This window comes from Lathyrus oleraceus, chromosome 6 (genome assembly GCF_024323335.1).
Source record: "Lathyrus oleraceus cultivar Zhongwan6 chromosome 6, CAAS_Psat_ZW6_1.0, whole genome shotgun sequence".
Taxonomy (NCBI): domain Eukaryota; kingdom Viridiplantae; phylum Streptophyta; class Magnoliopsida; order Fabales; family Fabaceae; genus Lathyrus; species Lathyrus oleraceus.
Genome location: NC_066584.1, coordinates 8,734,296 through 8,744,190, shown reverse-complemented (window position 1 = coordinate 8,744,190; position 9,895 = coordinate 8,734,296). Strand labels below are relative to the sequence as shown.

At 33.1% G+C, this 9,895-nt stretch overlaps 1 protein-coding gene across 1 annotated transcript; it reads right to left on the bottom strand.

Moving 5' to 3' along the window:
* Window positions 1-1,308: 1,308 nt before the first annotated feature.
* Window positions 1,309-5,454, bottom strand: LOC127092011 (nucleobase-ascorbate transporter 3). The gene is made up of 14 exons (XM_051030780.1): window positions 5,039-5,454; window positions 4,656-4,753; window positions 4,231-4,407; window positions 4,012-4,112; window positions 3,831-3,906; window positions 3,675-3,734; window positions 3,407-3,591; window positions 3,079-3,175; window positions 2,605-2,691; window positions 2,451-2,509; window positions 2,244-2,335; window positions 2,078-2,155; window positions 1,825-1,985; window positions 1,309-1,675 (listed from the first exon to the last, which is right to left on the bottom strand). Exons 1-14 carry the CDS (start codon window positions 5,187-5,189, stop codon window positions 1,457-1,459), a joined length of 1,641 nt encoding a protein of 546 aa, XP_050886737.1. The 5' UTR covers window positions 5,190-5,454; the 3' UTR covers window positions 1,309-1,456.
* Between the last annotated feature and the right edge of the window lie 4,441 nt (window positions 5,455-9,895).

Sequence of the window (9,895 nt, the reverse complement as noted above, 5' to 3'; positions counted from 1 at the left end):
CTTCGAAACCTGTCGAAAAACCTTATCACCAACGCTCAATAAGATGGTGATGTGGACTTTCTCTACCATATTCGTTTTTTTTTTCCGTTAACGCATCGTTCATGGCTTCGACTCCCTTCAACGCTTCTAAACAACCCCGTTGAACCAGTAGGACTTTCATCTTCAAGCGTCACATACCGAAATCGTTCACTCCGATGAACTTTTCAATCTCATACTTTGTTGACGACATCTTCTCCATGCTCACCGCACATATTTGTTGTGAAAAACGATATCGAAATAACAAAGTATAATCGATTCCTTAATCGGCAAGAAACCCATAAGGGCAGAAAAGAGAGAAACAAGAAGAACACATTGAAATTGATTATAAACGGTTATTCTTTAGTTTCTCTTTGGAACAAGATTACAAGTGTTACAAAGTAGCAAATAATCTCTCTCACCCTAATTAGAATTTATGTTATACAATGATGAGAGACTAGTATGCTATTTATAAGAAAACTAACACACTAAACTAATAGACTTTTACACACAGGCCTATTACACAAGTTAACTTAAACAATTGGGCATAACAAACATGTCCAATTCGACATGCTATCAATCCTAATATATTTCGACTACAACATGTGAACAGACTTCAACGGCATGCTAAAGTCATGTCGAATTATCAAACCAATAAGCTATCATTTGACCATATTAGAGTTCAATTCAATATCTCACATATTAAAATTAATTTTTAATTTGTAAAAAACAAATTAAAAACTTACTATTTTAAAAAAGCTTTCATAAATCATTTTTTTTTAAAACTATTTTTTAAAGCTAAAAACTCCCTCTAAATCCAAGTTGGTCTGCCCATTGACTCCATTAAAATAAAACAATAAGTCTACAAATTAGTTTAACAAAAATTGGCTCTTATTCTCTTAAAACTAAGTCGATCTCTAGTCTAATCCTAACAATCCTGCTTAGGCAACAAGGTGGTAAGGAAAGAGAACTAAGTAAATTGACCTAAAAGATGCGTTGGTCCAGCCAAAGGATGGTTTGGGTCGATTTAAAAGCTCATCTTAACCACTTTTAACCATTTGACATAACTTGTAGAAACACAAATTAAGGCATTATGTGTGGCAAACCAGGTCGGGTCCGGTCCGCCGAACAAGTCTGATTTGCTCTTACTTTTTTTTTCAAGAGGGCCCAAGATTTTAGGTTCTAATAATTTACCCTCATTTTTCACTTCAGTTGTAGAAATATAGCTTAATTAAGTTGCTAACCAAAACTATTTGATTAAACTTTTGCATGCAAGAGCATAATAATAATAAATAAAGAAATATATAACAGCTCACATAAATAAATTTCCCAAAGGTAAAATTTGGCTAATAAATTGCCCATATGAAAATTTAGTTTGACACCCTATCTTACAAGGCAACTGTGCTCATAAAACTATGCTTAAATATATAAGCACTTATTTCTAGAGAAATCTACTAGGAATATATTCAGTTAACCTGAGCGGATAGCGATAAAACTCATCATTTCTAACATCTCCCTTCCTATTCTGGAATGGAACCCACCATGGAAGTCCTCTATCAACACCTGTTTGTTTTGCTTCAAGTGTGTTGTCAATAACAGTTCCTACTATTATTGCCACAGTTGGTGGAGATGAGAATATTGTGTTCAATATATCATTAAACTGTTTTCACACAACACAAATTTCACCGATTCGATTAGATATATAGAAAATTTTGATGATAAAAAGCTATACGAATAAGATAGTTTAGTGCAATGTTTTAAAAGTCGGACCAGATAATCTAGTGAACTTTGAACTAAGAAGTGACTTACCCATCCGCCATTTGTTCTAACAGGACCGTGACCGTCGGGTGCAGTGTTCATGACAAAATATTGAGGAATTGAGATCCCGAGAAATAGGGTTAAGCCGAAAACATAGATATTTCTTATGGAATTGTTGTTTGCAAATTGTATGAATGAAATCCCAGTAGCAGCTGCAAGAAAGAGAGAAATGTATAAGGTTTGAATCTATCTACATGTCAAAGTTATAATGTTTTAATGTTTATGTAATAGCGGATACACATACCAACAATGCCAAATAAAACACAGTATATCGCAGCAAATATTGGTAGCGGAATCGATGCAAAAAAGGCACCAAATTTACCTAAAAGAGACATGAAAAAAAATTATTATAAGTGTAAAAGTTCAAGGGAACTAACTCTCCATGCAAGAATTAAAGGCGAATATTGTACCGAAAATAGAGAAGAAAATCATGAAACCACATGATATTTGCACTACCCTTCTGCTACCAATATGAGTGAGACCGAGTAGACCAACGTTTTCGCTACAATCACCAAATAGATCAGTGAAATTATCCCGTATATGTAAATCAAGATTTGAATAATAAAGAACACGAAACAGAAACGGAAACAAAAGTTGTTAGAATATTGGTTTCTTACACAGATGCTGTAGTACCAACAATAGAACCAAAAATGCCTTCAATCAGCATGCTGATGCCCTGTATCACAAAAATTGCAAGGACGTGAAGATTTCGTAACGTAGAACAAGAATTAAGTTAATTGTTCAAAAAGAAACGCGTGATTGAAACTTCACCTGGAGTCCGATGCTTCGGCTGAACACATGTGCAGGAGGGGGTGTTGCACCAGAAAGCCTGGCTGCGGCGAAGTAAGTACCAGTTGACTGCATTCAAAATTTCATTAAATTAAAGATCCATATTAGATCATCAGTTTGATGACAACTGACAGACAATAATAGTAAGATAGACTATAAAGCAGTTAAGATCATTTTCCATACGACGAACACACAAACAATGTAGCACCGTATGTTTGGTATCCAACACGACACCGACACAAACAATGTAGCACTGTATGTGTGGTATGGTATCCAACACACACCGACACATGTAGCTAACTACATTCAACTACTTCCATTTCTTAAATTATTACTGGTATTAGTATATGCGTGTCAGTGTCGTGTCTGGTGTTTGTGTCAGCACCTTCATAACATATAACTTAACCGAACAATCTATAGAATTAAAAAACTAAGGATAATGAACAGTTGCTAGACCTCGGCAGAAGAGACAAGTGCTGCTCCCATCATCCCAAAGACATGACTAGCCTTGAATATGGGGGTACCCCACTGAAATGGGTATGGAACTTTAATCCTGAAATAGAAACATAATTGCTATCATAAAGTTCAAGAAACAGAATTTGAACTCAAAACGGTCAAGTTAAAGTCCTGTTTGGATAAACAATTTAACTAAAAGTGCTTGTTTTCATATAAGCTATAAACTATTTTCATAAGCTATCCTTGAGAGCTTATGGAAATAAGCTAGAAACAAGTCCTAAATTGGTCAAACCAAACATGCCCTAAATCCACTACTTATGCCACATACCAAGGAGCAGAAGTCAGAAGGTAGGAGCGATCTGTGCGGCAACTCGTTTGGGTCTTTGATTTGGAATTATTGTATGCACCAGCAACGGTAAGGATAGCGGCGAAAGCCCATATAATGGCGATGCAGATAAGTAAAGCAAACCTCTCAAGTATATGATGAGCTTGAGGGTGAAGGCGCTTCAAATACTGCAGGGCCGGAAATGTAAAATGCTGTTGTTAGTAGAAGATAACAAAACTCGTGCGAGATTGTTTCGGATTAGATGTAAAACCTGTTGTGTTATGATCAGTAGAATGAGCATAGGTAGTCCAATTTGTACACAATCTGCAACCTGCATGGAAGAACGCAATCGAGTTTATGAACTTTCCATTTTAAATTTGTAGTTTAATAAGTACGTAATTTATTCTTGGATATAACTTCGTCGTACCAACGGAAAGCCCCTCGTGAACAGACCGAGACCGACCACAGATACAATAGGTACAATGATAATGGGACTAAACAACCTGATAAAGAAACAATAAAAAATGAATCAAAAGATAGTAACGAATAATTGTAATAATAAACTAATCGTGAAATGAAATTAACATCGAAGATTGAGATGAATCTACCTTGTTAAATTTCCCCATGCCCTACTATATCCAAGGAAGATATTGATGAAAGATGAAACAATGAGGGATCCTTGAATTGTTCTCATTGTGTGGGTAAACCTCTACAAATTACAAGTGTCATAATCTATTAGTTAGCGATTCGGATCAACGATTTATAGAGATGTCATAAAATACACCAATAGTTGAAATCGCAATCGATATGTTTTGAAATAAACAAACCTCATGCTCAGATGAAAAAGTCTGGTCATTGTAATCATTGATGATCGACATCACCGGAAGTACAAAAGCAAGCGATCCGCCCATAACCACCGGAAGCCTCGAACCAAACCAAGTTTGAAGCAATGTGTTGATGCCCGACATAAACAACAATGTCTGAATCACACGAGCCTTATCGCCCTACAAAAAAAACAACAAAAAAACATAGCAAACACCAATTTTTCTCTCAGAGTCACATTATCATATGTAGCATCGACACTTCAGATTGAAGAAGAGTCAGGTGCCTACCATGTACCGACACCATGCTGGCACACGTGATTACATTTGATAATTCCATTTTCTCAAATTACTATCTGTCTCGATGTGTCAGTGTCAGTGTCGTGTTTAGTATCGGTGCTTCATAGATCATCAAAGATCAGTATACTTACATGACTCCCACCCATTTGAGGTACAAGATTGGTTGCAATCAGAACAGTTGTTCCAAGCATCACAATGTAGTGCTGAAAACCCAAAAGCAATGCTTCCGCTGCAAAACAAAACTTGAACTTTTTAATCTCAAACAAAAAAAAAAATCAAAACTTGTTTCAATCAACTTTTAACATACTGAATCTCACATAAGATTCATACAAACAAATGACAAGAACAAAAAACAAAAAACAAAATAACTTTTCATAAAAAAAGGGAATCAAACCAGAATAAAGTTAACAAAAAAGTAAAATCAACAAATAAACTAAACTAAACTATAAAAAAAGAATTAACTAACATAAAAAAAAAGGAAAGATCAAATAGAAAGGTTGAAAGAGAAACTAACGCCATGAAGGATTAGAATGGATGCAATAATGAAGTTGAAGAAGCTGTTCAGCTGGAGTCCAAGTAGGTCCCCTTGAAAGTCCCAGATTCTGCGGCGGTGGTGCCGGAGCTGACGGTGGTGCTTGGTGGTTGTGGTTATCAGTTTCACCCATTTTTTCACACTTTTCTGCTAAATCTCTCCGAAAACAAAACAAAAAGTTTGATTGTGATTGTGTTTATATATTCATATGTTTATATATAAAATAAAAACAAAAAAGATTAAAATGAATGAAAAAAATGAGTACTAATATTTAGAAAGATTAATTAAATTAAAACAATTGAAGAAAGTCTTGGATTGAGAAAAGAAAAGGAAACGCTTATGGGAAAAAGGAAAAAAAAAAATTGTGTAGTTTTCCAGGAAAAGTACTCATGAAAAATAAAACCAGTTATTAAGGTTACTACGTTTTATGCTTGTCGTGTTGTGTAGTCAAGAATTTTTCTTTTTCATTTTTAATAATAATAACAATAACAATAATAAATAATAAATTAATTTATATTTTTCATTTATTACTAGATAGAAGTAACGTTAGAAGAGTGTGTATAGATCTGATAAGTGTTCACAAATATCGAGATACAGTGTATTACAAAATTGCAAGTACTATATAGCATTTGAAGTTTTATTGAATGACGATTTTACCCTTGAGTGTACTATGTTTGATTTCGGAATCCATAGAATAGGATGATGATGGGTTATTACTTAAAATGCTACATGTGGTGAAACATAACGTCAATAGAATGTACTAGCAAATATGTGTTAACTTTCTTTCACATGGAGTACTACCTACATATACATATCTTTTTGCTTACAAATGAGTGAGACATACATAGTACTTTGTTATTGTTTTTTTTATCATTCCTTGTATTTATTGAAATAAGCTCAATTGGATATTTTATTTGTTACTTAATATGTGTAAGTTATTGATTTAGGGTTAGAAATGTCAATTTATATTTATTAATAGAGATTTTTGTAAAAATTATTTATTTGAAATTTTAAAGTTAGAGATTGAAGGAATGTTTTTTAATGATATTTTAAGATGGAGATCAGGGGATTTTTTTTATTTTAGATTTATAGAGATATTAAAAAATAATGTTAATATTAAAAATTATAAAATTTATTAATTTTATTCTTATAGCTAAAAAGTCAAATTAATAATTTATAAGAAAAACAATTGGAGTGTTATCTTTGGTTTCTAATAGTTTTTTTTTTTTTAATTATATTAATTATTTTTTAGAAATGGTAACTTATGTCTTAAGAACTCTTTTTAAACTTAAAAAAGTTTTGGTAAAAGTTTATGTATTGTGTATTGAAAATTGAAATGTTTTTTTTCTTTTTTAATTGAGTTTTTTTTTTTATTTTTAAGAATTTATTTGAAATTTATAGGTGTGTTTCTTTACCAACATGACTATGTATTTTTCTTTTAACTTATAATAAATAATTATAAACATTACTCTCTATGTCCTTAATCATAAATTTAAAAAAAAAATTGTTTGTTTTTTAATCTATAACAAATTTCTAAAAACATATATTATTCTTTTTAAAAATATACCATTTATTAATACTAATTTTTTAAGTTGTTAATTTATAAGTATCGAAAAAAATTATATTAGTACAATATAAAAAATATTTGTTCATAAAGATTGATCACAAGACAAATATTTCACAAGCAATAACAACAAAGGGGAGAATAGAACCCTCTAATGCACTTTAAATCTAAAGTTAGGTATTTCTAGCGTATTTTTGACAATAGTTATACTTAATCCAGTTTACTAGAGGAGGGAGTCAAATGATCTCTTTGATGGAAGGAGTTTTATGAGGGTGATTTTTTATTTTGAAACATTTAAGGAGGGAGAAGTCATGAATAGATGATGAAGAGAGAAGATTTGTGAAATTATTGGGTAAAAAGATTGAGGAGACTATCATAGATGTCGTAGTCTTCCAAGTAATCTTCTAATTTTGGAATCTGATACGGTTTCTAGCATACCAGATCATGGCCACTATGCTAGACAAAGTTGATTTGTGGACAAGCAAGCACTGAGAAGAGCTTTGAATGTCACGAATTTTCCACAAGTCGAACATAGAAGAGACTTGTCAATGGCCACCAAGCTTACGCCTAATCCAAAACCAAGGTTTTGAAGCATATTCACATTCCCAAAAGAGATGCATATAAGTTTCTTCATTCATTAGGCACAACAAGCAATTAGAAGAAATGCAGCAACCCTTTAAATTCAAGTTATACGAAGGAATATTCTTGCACCAAACATGTTTGGACCAAATGTTGCTAGGACATTTTTATCTTTTGATGCGGTAAGTGACATTTAAATAGATGTTTCCATTATCCATTATCTGAGTTAAACCAGACAAGTTGTTCAGGTGGATTTCCATCATGTATTTGTCGCACCTCGAAAAATGAGAACACGGAGCTTGAGAAGCGCAATCGCACGCTCGCAGGGTGGACTGAACAGAGTCGTCGCCGAACTTTATTTACTCTTAAAAAGGAAAGGGAAAATATTGATAAAACCCAAGAAATAACGACAATGATTATGGTCGTCACAACCAAATCAGGTTTCGGGAGTCAATTACGCAAGAGGAAGGTATTAACACCTCTCACATATGTTGTACTCAACGAAAATCGTTTGGTTAGTTGTGCGCGTTAGTGTTAGCTTAGAAATGTTAAGCTTCTCGAGTTATTAAGATGGAAAGAAGAATAGAACCAAAAGAAAAGAGAAATGTTTTTTGGATTTTATTAATGTGCGAAGAAATGAACTAAACCTTTTTTTTTATTAATGGGTCTGACAAGATTTACAAATTCTACTCCTTCGTATCTCCGGATGCAATAGAGAACTCAAGGCTTACGTAGTTCTGGGTAAGAAAATATTTGTGTGTTGGTCGATTTTAGCGAAAGTTACTTTGTGTCGATCGAAGAAAACATTGTTGGTTACCCAAAACAAGTGGAGAAGGGAACATTCGCATTACGGCCGAATAGATTTACAAATCAACATTTGTGGGCAACGTCGCAAGCTTAATCACATGTTCAAGTGGACGAAACATTGTTTTTGCGTTGTCTCAAGACAAAGTAACTTTAGTTTAAGAAAAGGGTTTAAGGATTAATCACATGACGGTGAGAAAAGAATTTGATTGGTTTGATGTGTTTTGAGTAATGGTGAGAACTTGGATGGGAAATTTATCTATCTCAAATCCTAGCCTCGGGAGCTCATTGTATCCACCATGTTATGTTTTCATCTTATTTGCAAAAGTGTTTAAAATCTCTTAGATGTTTTGACATTTGATTTGAGAAAAGGTTTGAAGAAATTGCATTGAAAGTTTTGAATAACGGCGAGAGCTAAGATGAGCGAGATATCCATCTCGAATCTTAGTCTTAGGAGCTAGTGGTATCCACCCCGTTACATTTCCATCTTTATTGAAAAGTGTTAAATATGCATTAAATGCCTTTGGTTTTCATTGTGAAAATGGCTTGATGTTGGATCAAGCGTTTTGATTAGCGATTGCAAAATAATTTATGGAATGGTTTGAAAGTTGGGAAATGGATAAAAATGGATTGAATAGAAAGGTTTGAAATGATATGGAGATGTCTTTGAGAAAATACTCGATGTTGGTTCGAGATTTTATTTTTGTTCTTTTTGGAAAAAAGATTGATTTCATTCTTGTGTTAGAAACTACCTAAACAAAGCAAACAAGAAATAAAGCGATAAAATTATTACATGCCATGGGAGTGGGGGTACCTTTTATCGAATGGGGATATGAGATACTGAAACGTTTAACTTAAAACCCAACTAACAAGCACAAGTAAATGAGTGTACATGCATGAAAAATGGTCTCATTATAAGAAGGCCCAAGAGTAAGCCATGTGAATTGGAGATAGCAACACAACATCATATGTATAACACTAATTCATCTTAATTAAATCGAAAGAAATAAAAATAAAATGAAACATGCATGGATCAAGATCATGATGCGAGGATGTGAATGGATGTCACACAACACAAAGACGTACAAGGCATATGGAAGTTGAGTGGGAATGAACTCAAGAACTTAACCGAATAAAGTCATAAAGTGAGGTTAATTCATACAATGCAAAGTGAACGGTATCAAAACCAATATTAAGTAACCCTCACAACCGACAAATAAAATAAGCAAAATCGAGAAATGCAAGAAAAACCCTAGGTAATGTGTTCAAAGCTGGTTTGTGTGTATTGACATCAAATGAGACGTTATATTCAAAGGTCATAACGCGGCAAAATACAACCAATATATCAATAAACAATCAGCGCCATAACAACATGGAAAATGTTGAATCCACATATTAAAAATCGATCTTTAGCACAATGAAATAACTCAAAAAAACAGAACAAAACCCCACACATATCACACTTTATTAATCTTTAATATTGTGAAATTACAATGATCATAATCGAAATAAAAAATGGAAAAATAAACATAAAAATGAAATTACAAATAAAGTGTAAATAGCAAAAGATAAATGCTACAAACCTATACAAAAACGACAACTTATTTGATTAAGAGAAATGCCAAAAAAAAGTAGGAAAAGAGTATAAAAACATATAAAATAAGAATGTATGGCAAGCAAAGGTCATAAGCGTTATGAGACTAATGCCTCAACCAACTCAACCATGATTCTCATATGTCAAACAATGTCGTGGATAAATACATAAGTAGGAACAACGCATAAATGGAAAGTAGAAAAAAAACACAAAATAAAGTTAGGGGCGCGCAAGTCTCGTACCCAGGTCAAGGGAGATAGGAGACTGAAGCCTCAACCATCTCAACCACTGACCTCTA

Coding starts and splice junctions, on each gene's coding strand:
- LOC127092011 (XM_051030780.1), bottom strand. CDS start 5,189: ATGGGTGAAACTGATAACCACAACCACCAAGCACCACCGTCAGCTCCG. Junction 3,176..3,406: donor CTTCTGACTTCTGCTCCTTG/GTATGTGGCATA, acceptor TTTCTATTTCAG/GATTAAAGTTCCATACCCAT. Junction 2,510..2,604: donor GCCGAAGCATCGGACTCCAG/GTGAAGTTTCAA, acceptor TTTGTGATACAG/GGCATCAGCATGCTGATTGA.